The sequence below is a fragment of the Lemur catta genome, chromosome 1 (assembly GCF_020740605.2).
Source record: "Lemur catta isolate mLemCat1 chromosome 1, mLemCat1.pri, whole genome shotgun sequence".
Classification (NCBI taxonomy): domain Eukaryota; kingdom Metazoa; phylum Chordata; class Mammalia; order Primates; family Lemuridae; genus Lemur; species Lemur catta.
This window is the reverse complement of record NC_059128.1, coordinates 42875190-42894117: the sequence shown is the minus strand read 5'-3', so window position 1 is coordinate 42894117 and position 18928 is coordinate 42875190. Positions and strand designations below refer to the sequence as shown.

The 18928-nt window shown below is 38.0% G+C and overlaps 1 protein-coding gene across 1 annotated transcript in view; it reads right to left on the bottom strand.

The window, feature by feature from the left end:
- Positions 1 to 18169, bottom strand: part of ERO1A (endoplasmic reticulum oxidoreductase 1 alpha) — a 48752-nt gene extending 30583 nt beyond the window's left edge. The window contains exons 1-4 of the mRNA XM_045567059.1: positions 17646 to 18169; positions 6149 to 6268; positions 5283 to 5366; positions 211 to 249 (exon numbers count right to left, since the gene is read on the bottom strand). Of these exons, the coding sequence (XP_045423015.1) occupies positions 211 to 249; positions 5283 to 5366; positions 6149 to 6268; positions 17646 to 17759 (357 nt within the window). The 5' untranslated portion in view covers positions 17760 to 18169. The remainder of the gene's footprint in view (positions 1 to 210; positions 250 to 5282; positions 5367 to 6148; positions 6269 to 17645) is intronic.
- Positions 18170 to 18928: the final 759 nt, after the last annotated feature.

The window sequence follows — 18928 nt, the reverse complement described above, 5'->3', positions numbered from 1 at the left end:
TTTTCCCTACTTTTATTCTTGATACATTCCATAATAAAAGGTTATACAAAAAGAAACAAATAAAACAAACTGGATCCATTGAGTACAAATACCTCTCAAGGGGTTTCAATGTAAAGGCAAGCAAAGAAACACGGTAGTGGGTGGCAGGGGACATGGGTTTTTGAGTTTTTCATTAAGACACTAGACAGGTCGATAAGTGCACGTACATACCTTGTAGCTCGCAGACTTAATTCCATCAGGAACTTCATCCTGAAAAAGAAAAAAAATGTTTTCAGATGACATTTATTCTATCTTCGGAAAAAATATTTTTATGATTTATGAGAAAAATTCATAAAACAAATTATTGAAGTTGGATTGTTTTTTAATAGAATAGCTAGGTAGTATTTTATACTATTTCTTAAAAGTAAATAAAAATTCAACAAATTATCTTATGAATTGGTGATCATATATTACAGCATAGAAATATAAAAATAGTCACTCAGCGATTATTCCTTTTGATGTTCAAATTGTCCCATATTTGGCCACTAGAATATCCACTAAGTGCTCACTTGATATTAACACCTGTGTCTTTTTGATATTACTCCAGCAGTCCTTAGTAGGATTTTTTGTTTTCTGTGATGACAAGATATTCCAGGTTCATCTTGTATATTTCTTCCTCCACTCTCCAAATCAGCCATATTTTAAGCAGCCCTAGTTCTTTTCAGAGGAAAGTGGTACTGGTTTTCAGTTGTGTCGGCCACTCACTTCAACTACAGAAACTATCTGCCTGTCCTTGAAGTGATCCTCTGAGTAGATAATGACACATCAGAACTCCGTAAATTGTAGGACACTATTCCAATGCCAGGTATACTCCTGAAATAGATTACACCTGCCCAAAGGGAACGACCCACACAGATCATCACTTTATTGTATATCCTTCTAGACTTTGAACTAGGTCAAATGTATATTCTTTTTCTGTGGCTAGACATTTAGATGGTTTCTAATTTTTTCATATAACAAATAATACCAAATATATAGATTGATATCAGCAGAGTGGACATCTTAACAATATCCAGTACTACTTTACAGACATCTTTGAACATTTATCCAATTATTTTATTAAGTGAAATCCCTAGAACTGCTTGGTCAAAGGCTATGTACCTTTTTAAATTTTTTGATAGATTTTCCAAATTGATCTCCAAAAAGACAACCATCAGAGAGCTCATTTCTTATTCCCAGACTAATAACGGGTATTGTTACTCTTTTTCACATTGGCCAATTAGTAATGGAGGTGAAGGAACTTTGTTTTGATTAATTATAAAGGGAATAAATGCCTAGCCCTTCAGTTTGTAGAGAGATTCCAGCCCCTATAGGCAGACTATCTGCCTCATTCAAATCTTCTCTGGAATCAGGGTGCAAATTGAGGGATATGGTTTTTTAAAGTGCCAAGTATGAAGAAGAGAACTTCAATCTTTATTATTTTTCTGTCTCCTGCTGGGTCACATGGTATCTATCACCTGAACCAAATTTATAAATGAAGTAAAAAGGGAAATCAAAGTGTTGACAAAATGGTCTTTGTTCCTTGTTCAGCCCCAAAAGGCATTAACAAAACAGTGGCAGACCACCTGAAATAGTGACTTAACTATGCTAAACCTCGGACATATATTAGATTAAGAAAGAACTGTTCACTGTTTTAGATGTAACCATGGCATTGTGGTCATGAAGTAATGTCCTTTGTTTTAAATGCACACTGAAGTATTAATATATATTAATAATAGTGAGATGTCAAGATACTGGTAATGCACAATATAAATGCTAGGCATGAAAGTTGATTATTTAGGCTGAAGCAAGTATTCCAAAGTACTTGAAATGATCTTTAACACACTGCCACACTAGAAAAAAAAATTTTTCCCTTGGGGCCACAGTGTTTTATTACAAAAATAGAATGAAAACTTCAAAAACAAAAAGATTCTTTCTAATTTAGTAAAAAATTTGTTATTTTTTATTGTTTTCTGTACATGAGTTATATGCAATTAAATGGTCAATATTAATTTTAACAATAAGAACATCAAGAAACAAGATCTTCACAAATCAACAGCAGGGTTTTGCCCAGGGGACCATCCATCAGGTTACATGTATGCTATAGCATGGCAGTGTGAGTTGCCTGTGTACCACATAGCTCCCATGGTAAAGAGACCTGTGAGTTACATATGCTTCACGAGGCCCCGGGCTCAAAACTAGTGTGAGTTAAATACAACTCACATGGCAGTTAATGTGTTAATCACTCTGATTCTGGTACATCACCCTATTAGGAACTATTAGAACTGAGCCCAGCCTTGTCCTAAGAGGAATGTAAACGGTGCATCCCCTCATCACATGCAGTGGAGTCTCTCCCAGTCTGCCCCCTGCTCTCACGGTGTGTAAACTTCAGTACTTGTCTATTATTGGGCTATCCCGCATGTACTGAAAGGCTCAGTTAGTGTTTCTCTCCGCTACTAAATCATAAGCTCCTAAAGGGCAGAGCTTATCTTGTATGCCCAGGTCCTGGCACATAACAGGCCCTCACAAAATATTCATTATTGAACCAAATCACATTCAATTGCTACTTGATCTGACTTTACCAGTCGCTTCTCCATCGCCTCCATCTTCCACTCCCCGCTCCCCACAATACTGGCCTAATCCTGTCACTTCTCTGCTGAGCTAATATATATATATATATATATATATATTTATAAACTAAGAATATTTTTAGATGGATAAACATGTTCCAATAATCTTTTAAAGAAAAAGCCACCTCTCCATGGTAACATCCGTTCAGGGAAAAAAGAGTATTGGCATAAAAGGCACCCAGTACTGCAGAAGCTGAAATAACTAGACCGTGTCTCAATTTCTCAGGACAAATTCAATTGCTAGGTCAATTTCGCCTGATTGATTCTTTTTTAGTATTTCTATGTATTCAAATCAAATAACATATATGTCATTCAGCACTTCTTAAATGCTGAAATTGGTTGTTTTTTCCAGAATTTACAATAAAATACATACCATCCATCAGTCTGCCAACCTGGGATTCAGTAAGCTATCTTTTATGCTAAATATCTTTCAGGTTTTCTGTCCCCTCCAATCTTCTTTTCAAAGTGGCATCATCTAGCTCTATACTTCATTAATAACAATCAGAAATAATTGCTATTTCAAGATAAGGTTCAACTTCACAATAATTGTGAAACTATATTTTTTCTGACTAAGGTTAATAAAAAGCCCATTTAATGCACAAGTACAATTAAATGCCTTTATTAAGTATCTACTAGATTTTAGCATTTTTGCTAAGTCATGTAAATAAGATATTGGTAAATTTTAAATGTTTCCAACTAATTTTTTCTATTACTGAATTATAAATGCAAAAACTTATAAAAATGCTTAAATTGTAAATATCACTTTAATGATATGCTCATGCTTTTATAACAGTAACAAGGTGTTTCATAAATTAATCCTTGAATTTTCCAAATGGTCTGTCTATGAAGATTAATATAACTAAAAAGATACTTCTCATTCTCATGATAAAACACCCATGAAAATATTTTACATTTGTCATAATTCCACATGCTAGATAGATCTATGCAGCAATATTCACATGTGTAAAAATGAACCACTGAAAACTACAATACTACTTCACAGCTATTAGGATGGCTATTATACTGTCCAAAAACCAAAAAACAACAGTATTGTCAAGAATATAGAGAAACTGGAGTTCTTGTACACTCCTGGTAGGAATGTAAACTGGCACTGCCACTGTGGAAGACGGTATGGCAGAACCTCAAAACAATTAAACATAGAATTACCTTATGATCCAGCAATTCCACTTCTAAATATATACCCAAAAGAAATAAAAGGACTCAAACAGATATGTGTACACCCACATTCATAGCAGCATTATTCACAATAGCCAAAAGGTGGAAACAACTCAAAAGTCCATCAACAGATGAATGGCTAAACACAACAGAGTATAGGCATACAGTGGAAAATTATTATTCAGCCTTAAAAAGGAATAGAATTCTGATACGTGCTACAACACGTATCGGCTTAGAAACATCATGCTAAATGAGATAAACCAGACACAAAAGGACAAATTTTTGTCATCCACAGCTATTTTTTGAGAAGGACAAATATTATATAATTCCCCTCACATGAGGTACCTAGAATAGTCAAATTCATAGAGAGAGTAGAATGGTGATTGCCCAGGAACTGGAAGGATGAGGAAATGAGGAGTTATTGTTTAACAGGCACAGTTTCAGTTTGGGAGGATGAAAAGTTCTGGAGATGAACAGTGGTCATGGTTGCACTAGTTGTACAATGTGAATGTACTTAATGCCACTAAACTGTATACTTAAAAAAGGTTAAAATGGTAAATTTCATGTTATTTATATTTTACCATAATAAAGTAAAATGAGAATATATACTTTTAAAGGAAAAAAATGGCTTTATTTGAAAAAAATCTCTTTTAGAAGACTTCAAATTTTAATGCTCTGAGAATTTCTAAGCAACACCAGGTGTTACATCTCCTTCCCACCCCAAGAAATCCAAAGAAAAAAATGCATCTAAAAAAGGGGAAAGGATTTCATTTATATCTCCATTAATTTCATTTTATTATGCTATATACATAACTTTGTTCAGATAAGATGTAAAAAGAAAAAAAAAATCAAGCCAAAAGAACTACTACTAATCTGCCTAATAAGCCAATGGATTATATGAACCACAAAATTTTAATTCTATTATTATGAAAGCAGTATAATTCAAGACAGGTTTTATATTTGTAAGTTTGGGTTTTTAATATGTAAAGAATGTTATATTTAGGCCGGGCGCGGTGGCTCACACCTGTAATCCTAGCCCTCTGGGAGGCCGAGGCGGGTGGATCGCTCGAGGTCAGGAGTTCGAGACCAGCCTGAGCGACACCCCGTCTCTACTAAAAATAGAAATAAACTATCTGGACAACTAAAAATATATATAGAAAAAATTAGCCAGGCATGGTGGCACATGCCTGTAGTCCCAGCTACTCGGGAGGCTGAGGCAGTAGGATCGCTTAAGCCCAGGAGTTTGAGGTTGCTGTGAGCGAGGCTGACACCAAGGCACTCACTGTAGCCCGGGCAACAAAGTGACACTCTATCTCCAAAAAAAAAAAGAAAGAAAAAAAAAAGAATGTTATATTTAAACTAAGGATTGCAATATTACTTTAGTTACACTGGCCTTCTTTTAAAAGTTGTAAAAGATGAAAAAATGTAACCGTTTTTAAATGTATATATAGTTCTTACAGATTGACAAGGTTTGACAGCACAATCCCTTCTTCCACACTGGCTGATATCATTCCAGAAAGGACATGGCCTCTTCAGGTTTACCTGTAAAATAATAATAGAAAAAAGTTATAAAAATAAGAACTTTGAAATTATAATTGAAAATATGAATTATGGTGCTATAACCTAGTCATATTATCAGCTGCAATTATTCTATTTCATCCATTTACCTGTTGTCAAGTTCCAGTGATTATATAAATGTGTAGCTAGTGCAAGTAAATTGGTAGACTTGGTTAGAAAGGCAGGGATTGCTGCTCACCAGAATCTGAACAGACAGCAATTAGGAGCCAAAGTAGCTCAGATCATCACTCCTCAACCCATATTCTTTTTAAGCAAGAACAAGTTAACAGAGAACAGTTAGACAATTATGAACTAAGACTACAACTAAATACTCCAATGATTAGGTTTTCTAAACTTTTCCAGTAGATACTTCAAGCTAAAATACTACAACTGACTTGTTAAAATAATACATGTCAGAATAAAGTCATGCTTCCTCTCAGATATATTTAATTAATTTAACTCAATCTGATGTTTTAGAAAATTACAATCACACCATTTTGATAACATTATAATGGTTTCTTTTCTAACTTCAATTTAACCAACTAGTTTCTAACTCTAGAGTACAAAACTCAGTTATTAAAATTAATAGTATCCAATATGTGGTTTCAGAACCACATGGTTCACTCTTATGAACTGAGTTTTCTTAATAAAGCCTATATTGATTTTAAATAAGAACCACGATTTTGAAGTTTGGAAATTCTTAAGAAAATGTTATTATCCATTTAAACATTAAGTATTCTTATACAAAAGGTTAAAATTAAAAATACCTTATAATATCTAAAGTAGTCACTTTCAAGAAGTTTTTGTAGTCTTGGGAAAAGCCTGTAGTTATTAAATCTATCAATGGTTTCAATATCACAGGTACAATCATCCAAGTAACCGCTAACCTGTTACAAAAAAAATGAAATATTAAGTTGAGATGTCCTAGATGCAACAGGGTTCTTTTCCCTCTCATGATGAAGTTTTTATGAAATAGCCCCCTAATTCAACCAACCCTTATCTTCCCTCTCCCCCACGATTTCCTGAGATGAAGTATGACAATAATTTAATAATACTGTTATTCTTACGTCTAAGAATTACCTGCATTACCTAGAATAACGTGGCAGAAACTCTTGTAGGGTATGCCGAGCTCATTACACACACTCACACGCACACACACAGAGTTGGTTTCCTGGCAGCCATTTATTAAGATTTTGCAACCCTGCCCTCTAGGCCAAACTGATCTAACCAGGGGTGGGCATCTGACCCAAACCAGGTCATGGTGTCCTCCCCAGAAATCTGGAGTTGAGACGTAGAGGGAGAGATGTGTCTACTTATGGCTAGAGAAGTAAACAGTTAAACTCAGACCACATTCTAGCATGTGAACTGAGAGGCACATTAGCCAGGTGGCAGAGAGAAGAAAGATTTTTAAAACTACACAAAGAAGCAGAGAGAGAGAGAGAGAGAGAGAGAGAGGATGTGCTACTTGGATACCTTATGGGTTTCCAGCTCCTGCTTCCCTGTCTTTCCTGAAGCCCAGTTCCACTCTCATCCTTAGCTTTCCTGAGACTCTATAGTCGTATAATTCAGTTGTCTCTGTCTTTCCTTTAATTTCCCATAGGATGTGTAGATCAGAGACAAGCTTGGTGAATGTATAAAAAGAAGTGATACTGAATTTATAAAAGAAACAATAATTCATAAGGATCTAACAACTCTCAATTATTGGGCCATAATAATTTCTTATAGTTTTAGAATGGTGCTCAGAATTACTTATCATTAGCAACACTGAAATAGCAGACTGACCTCAAAGCCAATTCTGATTTTCAGATGCTTAAAAATGATACCTTAACTATAGTTACTAAATAAAACTATTAAATGCACCTATACTAGGATACATTGGGAAATCATAATCAATGTTATCAGTTATGAAACTAAAAAAAATTTTTTTTGAGATAGGGTATCACTTTATTGCCCAGGCATGAGGGCAGTGGCATGATTATAGCTCACTGCAACTTCAAACTCCTGGGCTCAAGCAATCCTCCTGCCTCACCCTCCCGAGTAGCTGGGACTACAGGCACATGGCACCACGCCCAGCTAATTTTTCTTTCTTTTTTTTTTTTTTTTGAGACAGAGTCTCACTCTGTTGCCCAGGCTAGAGTGAGTGCTGTGGTGTCAGCCTAGCTCACAGCAACCTCGAACTCCTGGGCTTAAGCGATCCTACTGCCTCAGCCTCCCGAGTAGCTGGGACTACAGGCATGTGCCACCATGCCCGGCTAATTTTTTCTATATATATTTTTTTAGTTGTCCAGATAATTTCTTTCTATTTTTAGTAGAGACGGGGGTCTCGCTCAGGCTGGTCTCGAACTCCTGACCTCGAGCAATCCACCCGCCTCAGCCTCCCAGAGTGCTAGGATTACAGGCGTGAGCCACCGCGCCCGGCCTAATTTTTCCATTTTTTATAGAGATAAAGTCTCAATATATTGCTCAGGCCAGTCTTGAACTCCTGACCTCAAGCAATCCTCCCACCTCAGCCTCCCAAAGTCCTAGGATTATATGCGTGAGTCACTGCAACTGGCCGAAACTAAAATTCTTAAATGTTTGTTTGGATTAGGCAAACATCTAATAGAATTAAACATTGTTTTAAGTAGCCAATATTAATACATCATGATTTAAAAAAAACTTAGAAATGTTAACAAAATACAGCACAGCATGCTACAGAAAAGAGATCTTTATCATTCTCTGGTCTGAATAGTTGCATTGTAAACTACTTTGGATTATATTTTAGGGAGACGTATTGCCTACAAAAAATAATTTAAAAATCTACTGGTAAGAAAGCAAATAAATAATACTTAATTGAAATAATTAAGATGTTTTCCCTTTGGAATATATAAAATTCTATACTACCTATTAATTTGAGAACATCATAAAACAGTAATAAAAATTGTTCACCTACATAAGGATACTTTCAATGATAACAGGAATGTTCAAGAGGGACTTTTTACTGATTTTCCTAGTCTTATTTGTTTTGGACTAACTAATTCAGTTTCTGATCTACATATTTTGTCATGTAATAACTATTTTCATTTCATATGCAAATTTGTCCCTGTTTCCTACTAAAAACTCCCTGAGCACACAATAATCTTAGAGTCCTAATTTTGGATACGAAAAACACAAAAGTGCTTCTAACCTAGATGGTTTGATTTTTCACACCTTCTTTTGAACCTTAAAAGCAGAATTTCCATGGACAACAAATAGCTACTGTTTCTCCCCTTTGAAACAATCATACAAGGAATAACAGACACAGAGACTGCAGAGGCCAAAGGGACACAAGCAAATTAGAGACATTAAGTTAAGAAAGAAAACAAACACGCTGAAGAGAACAGGAAGAGTTCAAAGCAATCCATTTTTCCCCCCGAGGAATTCATTTTTAAGGTAAAAATATATCTTCAAGACTCTGCTCAGCATCATCTCTTTGGGAAGCTGTCCCTCAGGTACTCCTCACCACCTGCTGGGTTAAGTGCCTCTCCTATGTGCTCCCAGGACACCACACACACAACTGCGAAAGATTTACGGTACCTCACAGTATTGAATGTATCTATTTCACTCCTGCCCACTAAAGTGTAAAATCCTTGAGAGCAAAACCATGTTTGTTCATCTTTGTATTCCCAGTACTTAGCACTGTACTTTCAGAAAGCACATAGTAGATGCTCAATAATTATTTGTATTATGGTGGGTGAATGAAGGAATGGATGCTGTCCACTGTCACTCTTCACTGGAGACCAGCACCACACTGTCTCATTATACCTTTGTGCTACCATGTCACCTATGGTGTGCTCAGTGCCCCAGAGGACACAGCACACGAAGCAGGAACATGCTCACAATAGCAAGTAAAGCAAGCAGTAGGGGTGAATAACCCTTTGCATCCAACTGTCTACCTTGCTCTATCATATTACAAAGGAAACTCTAAGAAGCCCCAAACCAGGAAGAAATGCAAAATCCTCCAGAGCAGAGGTGGCATATAGCCAAAAGACCTCATAGGGAGAGAAGGCTGGACAAATGTAGAATTAAAAATCTTCTGCTCCTTACCTTAGACATGGATTAGGAGGTATCCTCAACTACAACCTCAGGTAGCAGGGCCACTGGGGAAGTACAATAAAGGTGGCAGGGGTTTCAATAGATGGAGAAAGCCCAGCAAAGGAAAACAGGAAGATACTTGGAAAGTACAGTTATCTGACAGGTCGGATAAGCCCTCCAAAAGGCAGCAGAACCTGATCTCTGGAAGGAAGTCTGGCAGGTATGATGCCAGGCCCCATTCTAGAAACTAGAGAACAAGACATATTACTGCAATAGAGTCTCAGGAAAGGGTTAAGGTAGAAATACATATAGACCCAGGATAGGATCTTGGAAATAAAGCAGAATCCTATTACCTAAACTAAGACCAGAAGACAGGTGCCAACCTGTAACAAGGATGACTTGACGCTATGCTTCAGGATGTGCTAAGGCCACTTAAATAACTACTACACTATCTCCCCAAGTGAAACAGAGCTCTGGCCCTACCACAGGAATCTGAATTTTTTTAAAAATGCACCCTACTCACCCTCCAAAGTGATGGATATATGCTAAAATTTGAAGCTCACTGCTGTAGGCTTCAAGTAATAACCAGCCTTGGATAGGGAGCTGGTCTAATAGGTGGAGATAAAAAAAACCCTGGTTGAGGGATGGTAGATATGAGGACCAAGGTAGGCCTGACACCCTGACACATCACCCAGCTTGAAGTCCTAGTATCTTAAAAGTTGGAAAGCCTTTGAAGGCCTTCTACTGCCACCTCCCAAGGAAAACAGCGACTCCCTCCATACACACCCCTCAAGGAGGAGGCACTGTTTAACAATGGTTAGCAGGCAGCCTCTGGGGTCAGACCTCTTAGGTTTGAATCCCATCCACTTACTAGTTTTTGACCCTACCCAAGTTATTTAACCTCTCTAGGCCTCAGTTGCTCATATTAATATAAAATAATAATAGTTCTCATCTCAAAGATTTGATAAAGATAAAATAATACAAAGTAAATGCTCAGTAAATGTTAATCATTATTACCCTACTTCGTTTGAAATGCTCCCAGTGAAAGGATCTTAATACTCCCCAAAGCAGCCCACATTTTCATAAGGAAGAAGAAAAAAATAGGCCATGTTTACCATTAAAAATTTCCAAAAATTTGACATCTGAAGCCCCAGTGGAGCAAAGAAATAAACAACCAAAAGTTAGCTGTGGAAGAGGCCCCAATTACTTTCTCCACTGACTGTGGTTAATTTGACTAAATGCAAAAAAGCAAGAGAAAATAAATTACACTGGACTGCTTGTTTACTATTCTCTGGCTAGAGGTAGCCTTCAATGTGCAATGAAAGACAAAACAAAAAACACTTTCTAAATAGTTTTCTTGGGTACCAACAAACTCTAGTCCCAATCATACATGATCATTTTACTTTTTCCCTCAAAGAACTGTAAGAATACATTCCTGGGCCAGGCACAGGGGTTCACACCTGTAATCCTAGCAGTCTGGGAGGCTGAGGCAGGAGAATTACTTGAGGTCAGGAGTTCGAGACCAGCCTGAGCAAGAACGAGACCCGGTCTCTACTAAAAATAGAAAAATTAGCCAGGCATGGGGACACATGCCTGTAGTCCCAGCTACTTGGGAGGCTGAGTCAGGAGGATCCCTTGAGCCCAGGCATGTGAGGTTGCAGTGAGCTCTGATGACGCCACTGCACTCTAGCTGGGCAACAGAGAGAGACTGTCTCAAAAAAAAAAAAAAATATGTTCCTCATACACATTTTGTATGAATACCTTTTAAAAGTACTCAAAGTATCAATTAGGAAAGAGAAGGATTTATTTAAAAGGCATCCAAATCGAAAATAAAGAAGTAAAATTGTCTCTGCAGATGACATGATCCTGTATGGATAGAAAACCCAAAAGCCTCCACCCCAAAAGCAACGTACAAAAATCAGTTGCGTTTCTATACACTAATAACAAACTATCTAAAAAAGAAATTAACACAATCCTATTTACAATAGCATCAAAAAGAATAAAATGCTTAGGAATAATTTTAACCAATGAGATGAAAGATCCATACATTGAAAACTACTATAAAATACTGATGCAAGAAATTGAAGACAACACAAATAAATGGAAAGATATCCCATATTCACTGATTGGGAGAATTAATATCGTTAAAATATCCATACTACCCAAAACGATCTATAGATTCAAGGCAAACTCTATCAACATTCCAATGGCATTTTTCACAGAAATAGAAGAAAAAAAATCCTAAAATTTGTATTAAACTACAAAAGACTCCACATACCTAAAGCAATCTTGAACAAGAAGAACAAACCTGGCAGCAGCATACTTCCTGATTTCAAATTATATTACAAAACCACAGTAATCAAAACACTACGGTACCAGCACAGAAACAGACACATAGATCAATGGAACATAATGCAAAGCCCAAAAATAAATCCACACATATATGGTCAACTAATCTTTGACAAAGGCACCAAGCCCACACAATAGGAAAGGACAATCTCTTCAATAAATAGTGGTGGGAAATGTGGATATCCACACACACACAAAAATGAAACTGGATCTTTATCTTACACCATACATAAAAATCAACTCAAAATGGATTAAAGACTTAAATTTAATACTTGAGGCCATGAAACTCCTAGAAGAAAACAAGGGGAAAAGCTCCATGGCATTAGTCTTGGCAATGAATTTTTGGATATGATACCAAAAGCATAGGGTACAAAAGCAAAAATAAATAAGTGGGACTATATGCAACTAAAATGTTTCTGTACAGCAAAGGAAACAATCAAAGTGAAAAGGCAACCTACAAAGTGGGATAAAATTTTTGCAAACCATCTATCTGATAAGGGGTTAATATTCCAAAGTATATAAGGAACTCAGACAACTCAATAGCCAAAAACCCAATAACCCAATTTAAAAGTGGGCAAAGGACCTGAATAGCCATTTTTCCAAGGATATATACAAATGGCCAACAGGTATATGAAAAGGTGCTCATCATCACTAATCATCAGGGAAATGCAAATTAAAACCTCACACCTAAGATGGCTATTATCAAAAAGTCAAAAGATAACAAGTGTTGGCCAGGCGCGGTGGCTCACGCCTGTAATCCTACCACTCTGGGAGGCTGAGGCGGGAGGATCTCTCAAGGTCAGGAGTTTGAGACCAGCCTGAGCAAGAGCGAGATGCCATCTCTACTAAAAATAGAAAGAAATTATCTGGACAGCTAAAAATATATATAGAAAAAAATTAGCCGGGCATGGTGGCACATGTCTGTAGTCCCAGCTACCCGGGAGGCTGAGGCAGAAGGATTCCTGAAGCCCAGGAGTTTGAGGTTGCTGTGAGCTAGGCTGACGCCACGGTACTCTAGCCCGGGCAACAGAGCAAGACTCTGTCTCAAAAAAAGAGATAACAAGTGTTGAAAATCATGTAGAGAAAAGGGAACTTTTACACATTGTTGGTGGGAATGTAAATTGGTACAGCCATTATAGAAAACAGTATAAAGGTGCTTAAAAAGAAAAAAAACTATCACATGGTGCAGCTATCCCACTTCTGGGCATACAGCCAAAGGAAATAAAATCAATATCTCAAAAAAATATATGTACTTCCATGTTCGTTGCATCGTTATTCATAATAGCTAAGATATGGAAGCAATCTAAGTGTCCCTTGAAGGATAAATGAATAAAGAAAAGGTGATACACACACACACACACACACACACACTCACACGCACGTGTGCGCTTGAATATTATTCAGCCTTTAAAAAGAAGGAAATCCTACAATTTGTGACAATATGGATGAAGCTGGAGGACATTATGCTAAGTGAAATAAGCCAGATACAGAAAGACAAATACTGCATGATCTCTGATCTCACTTTTATGTGGAATTTTAAAAAGTGGAACTCATAGAAACAGAGAGTAGACCTAAGGGTGGGGGGTGGGGAAAATGGGGAAATGTTGCTACAAACTTTCAGCTATAAGATGAGTAAGTGCTGGAGACTTAATGTACCGCGTGGTGATTATAGTAAATAATAATATATTGTATACCTGAAATTTGCTAAGAGACTAGATCTTAAACATTCTCACCACACATATACACACAAAAGGTACCTATGTAAGGTGATGACTAGGTTAATTAGCTTGATTGTGGCATTCATTTCCCAATGTATATCAAAACACCACATTGTATACCTCAAAATTTTTTGTCAATTATACAGCAATAAAACTGAGGGGAGATAAATAAATATATAAATATGCTCAAAGTGTGATTTATTTGGCTAAGAACTTTAGGTGTATTCAACTTTATTGTGTTTTGTAACCATAAAAAAAAGCACATGAAAATTATTCATTCATTGACAGAAGTATACTGGGACAACTCTGTCCATGAAAGCAGGGAAATACCAAAGATTCTACACCAGACATTAGGCACCACTCTAAGGACATGGAATGCTAAGAGCTACTTCTGCTTTAAAGTCTTAGTTTTGCTAAAACTTTAAATTGTTGTCAAATGACTGAAAGAACCACAACCACCGCAAGAATATTTATTCCACACTCTTTATTCAGAAAAGCCCTGGAATGTAGCAGGCACCCAGAGTCAGTGGACATCTTTCCAGTATAACCTGTTTCAAAGATCCCTCTGACCAGGTTTTAATCCCGGGCTTATTTCCACCCACCACCCAACATATCATCAGGTGTCTCTCCCTAGGCCCAGCCACTCGGGCTAACAATTAAAATCATTTTCTAAATTGATCTAACAAGACACTTGACAGTTTAAATCTAAAATACATGTCCGCAGAATATCTACAATGCACTCCAAAATAAAAATGATCCTTTTCTAGAGTAGCCATGTTGATTATCTGAGCTATTCCCCTTTCACTAACCCAACAGAGACTTACTGCACTCAAATAAGTGGATCTCCGTATTACCAGCACTAGCTATATTAAGATTGATAAAACATTTTGAGTACATAGGAGTTTACAGACTTGTTTCTAATTAACTTAAATGAAAAAGATGTCCATACTGCCCCCATATCTGGCTTCAATAGTTCTTCTGAGGTTATTTCTTTAAAATACACCCTGGGATTTCACGAATTGGGGACTGAAGTTCTATTACATTCATTCTCTATAACATGGTACATAATGGGACAATAATTGTCAACAAGAAATAAGAAACTGAAAAGGTCTCCATGTACTACACGCCCATACCTATTACAACCAATACTACGAAAACTATTTTGGTTTAAAGAAAGGGCAGGTCCCAATTATAGAGTTGTTTACACAAATGAGACGTGTTAACTTCATAGACTTATATGCCCAAAGTGGGAAAACAAGCCAATTTTCTGTGAAAATTTTAAAAATTAAAAAATTTTTTAAATAAAATAATTTTCTAAAAATCAGGGCTTGTATATGAAGTTGTATACAAGGATTGTATACATAACATTATAGAAGGTTATATACAGGGATTTACAAGACCCAGGCAATTAATCACTATTTTGAGCAATTCACACTGAAGCACTATTATCAAAGGAACTTGCAATATACAATGAAAATAGTTTTGAAAGTCTGATGTTAAGTAACAGGCATATGTTGCAACTGACCACATTCACAGACTCATGTGGAGCTATAACCCATCTGAAAAATCAATTCCAGAAAACATGCAAATGGCTTGCTAAGCAGAATAATTTTAAAAATATATCCCTGCTGGCATAGTGCCCACATCTTGTACTATATTTCCCTAACATTTACTGAGCACCAATTATGTACCAGACTCAATACTCGGTGGTGTCAGATGATTTTTTAATTCATTTTTTGATCTCTCAAAACTTGTTCAGAGTAGGCCTCAACAAATGTGTGTTGAATTTAATCCGATTTACTTGTAGAGCTCTATACATTTTACTTCAGTGACTTTCTAAGGTCGAGTAACTAACTACATGCTTGCTCTGCCTCAAATCAGAGCTGATACTCTGTGCAGTGAACCCCTACTGCCAGGCACCCAAGCCATAGCATGATGAGGTGTGGTGATGTGGTAACCCAAGGCAGAAGTGGTAAGAGGGACAAGCAACAGGAAGGAAGAAAAGATAAAACTATTAACAAAACAGAATCAATAGGACTTTGCAGCTCACTGGATATTGTAAATAGAGAAGATTTTAACTTGTATCTCCAAACATTAGGTGAAAATTTAGTGTTTAATTTAGTTTCTAGCAATATTTATTAACTTATTTTTTTAAGTGCTTAGGATCTGTGCCTTCCACAAATCCCCAATGAACATTACTAAACTGTAAGCTCTTCAGGGCAGGGATCATGCCATAGTTATTTCTGTATCCCAAAGAGATCAATGTATACAGTGGATATAAATGTTTGCTGAATGAATAATTTGCACCATTCATCTCCCCTTATCTTTTCTTTCTCCATTTTATTCTTCTCTCTCTCATTCTGTTTCTCTGTTGCCATATGCTGTGTCTACTCTTCTCTGCATGTCTATTCATCACTGTCGCCTCTCCCCTCTTCTCCCCTCGACAGCAGCCCTTCCATTATTGCCACAATAGAACATACACTTTTCTTTCATTTATTGAACTGGAACTGATGATCTCTATTCTTAAATGTATTTAAGTAAACCACTTTAAATTTCTCTTAAAGTTTTTTTAACTATGTGACCCTCAATTTACTATTTTTTAAAGATGACTCTGAGAAGAAAAACTGTCACTCGATCTAAAAGGAAAAGAAAGTGGCCTAACAGATGTTTGTGTTGGAGAAGTATTTAAATTTGAGGATATTGTGAAAGAAGAAAAAAACTTAACGACTAATCAGAAAAAACAAAATAAATGTAAAAAGTTAAAAGTTCCCCAATTTTAAGCAGATCTCTAGTAAGGTTATTAAAGGAAAATGTGAAATTTGATGAGCTCAACATGTACTTTTATTCCATTATCTAAATCTCTAGAATGTAGTTGAAAATGTTACATTGGATATCTTCTTTCAGTACTGAAGACTTTATGTTAAAGTAACTTATTTCTACCTTACTTATTTCTACCTTACATAAATGTTTGAACTTTGTGTTATATTTGTTCTCAGAATAAAAATGACCCTTGTTCCTTTTAAGTACTTGCTTGTGTGTCTTTTGCAATCAATGAAGGTAAAGAAGTTTTCTATCTCTTAGTTGTAAAACAGCAATTTTCCTTAAATTCCCCTTACAGGTTTCTAGGTAACACTCAACTCAACTCCCAAATCACTCAACAAAACATCAAAATTCAAGAATTTAAAGCAGTAAAAGAGATGACATTTCTTCCTTTCATAATATTTAAAGTGCTTCTTTCCTCTATGAGATAGTATCATGCCCCTACACATGTTAGTTCTGATCATAAATTAATAGCAAAATCCACTTAAAATAATTTGGCTGCACACCCCTTAATTTTGTATAAAATATAATTTTTATCAACATAAGTCAACCAAAATTTGGCTTTAACATGAGTAATAATATCCAAATATCACACTGAGGATACTGGAAACCTATAAGTTTCTTTGAATTTTTTGCTCAAGAAACCCACATTTGTTACAGAAGAAAATGATCATAATAAGTTTGTAACCAAACCTGTGCATTGAAGAGTAAGGATCATCCTCCCAATTCAGACCAGCTGAATAGATGTCATGATAAGAGAATCTCACTACATTCAGGAAAAAGAAAGCACACATAGAACGAGGAGTCATAGGGCAACTGCAGTCCCAAAGACACTTGGAAGTTGAGCTTAGACACAGAAAAGCCCCACGTAGCCATTCTTCCGACTGACAAGGAAATCTGAGTGGTAGCCCCCCTACAAAAGCCTGTCTTAGCCAGAAAGGCTGGCGAAGGCAGCCAGCACAGGCACTGTGTACAGAAGTTCCTGGTCGTTAGAGGTTAGAAAGATCCACGTTCTGTGAAAATAGCAAATAGGGTGTGCGTTGTACACTGTGCATACCCTCCTCGGGCAGGGAAGACCAACAAAGATGCATAAACCAACTCGGTAATAACCGACAGCGTGCACCCACATCCTCTCCTGGTCCGAAGCACCGGAGCCCGCTCCATGCCAACCCTGGCGAGCTGCGCAGGACGCAGCTCCGGCCACGGAACAGAAGCACAGCGGTCTCGTTCCGGGCAGGAAGAGATGCAAGACGCACCCCCAGCCCTCACCTGCCTAGGCGCGCCGGGCGCCGGCACCCGCAGCACGGAACCGCGCATCCCTCACCTGGCAGAAGCACCTCTGCGCCGCTGTCTCGGAGGACTGTTGTCCGCCGTGTCCCGAACTGAGCAGCCACACGGCGCCCAAGAGGCCGATCAGGAGGCCCCAGCCACGGCCCATAGCCGCCCTAGCCGCTCGTCGCCCCGCGCCTCGGAGTTCCCGGCACTCGGGCGCTGCCGTGCGCCCTCAGATGAAACCCGCGCGGGCCGCCCCCCGGCGGCGCCCCACCCTCGGGCCGCCTCCCAAGCCCGCCCTCGGCTGCTCTGCCTCTCAGCGGTCGCCACCTCCCGGTGGAGCCTGCGGACGTGCCACAGCGCCCGCGCCGGCAGCTCGGGGCCTCAGGCCGGCTTCCTTCTCGGCGCGTGAGGCTGACGCACGAACCCGCTTCCCGGCTCGGCCGCGCCCGCCCTCGGCCCCCTTGCACCTCCAGCCTGGAGACTCGACCCGGCGCGCAAGCCCGAGACTCCGCGCGGGGGTTGGGGTCCTTCCGCTCCAGAGCGAGAGCGAAAGCTGGAGGGGCCTGTGTTTTCCTGCGGGGCCCCGCCCGCCCCGTTCTCTCCCGGCCAATCCTTCCGTGTCTCGATGCGAGGAAATCAACCCGTAAGAATTACGTGTCCACAGTGTTCCTGGCAGTCTTAAAGCTGAAAGGGATATTGGAGATCATCTAGACCAGGGCTGCATATGTAATATAGATTTTCTAGTAGCCCCATCAGAAGAGCAAAAAGAAACAGGTGAAATTTGTTTTAAAAATATATTTTATTTAACCCAATATGTGCAAAATATAATTTCACACTGTAATCAATATTAAATCTATTCATAAGATATTTTACCCTCTCTTTTTTATTCTTTTTTTAGTCTTGGAAATCCAGTGTGTATTTTATACGAACTAGGCACATTTCATAGTCAAATGTGGCTGGCAAGTGCCGACTGTATTAAACAGGGCCAATAGCGACCACCCTCTCTTTGCATAGCAGCAAACAGGCGCAGAAAGGTGAGATGATGGATTGGGATTAGGTTTGGGATGGCAAGGATTGGAAGCTGGGTAGTGATAGAGCCAGGTCCTCTGATTCCCAGTCCTGGTCTTTTAACATTCAGCCATGGGACAAGTCTATCAGCTTTGTTTTTGTTTTTGTTTTTTAAGAAGAAAATTTCAAGGTGAAACTGGAAGTTTTCCAACATCTTGCACATTGCAAGTTAAAGTATTTCAAATTATCTCTTTTTTGTAAATAGTTTTTTAAAGCCATCATTTAATGAAGTAGCTTAGGATATGCTAGACCCAAAATAGGTGT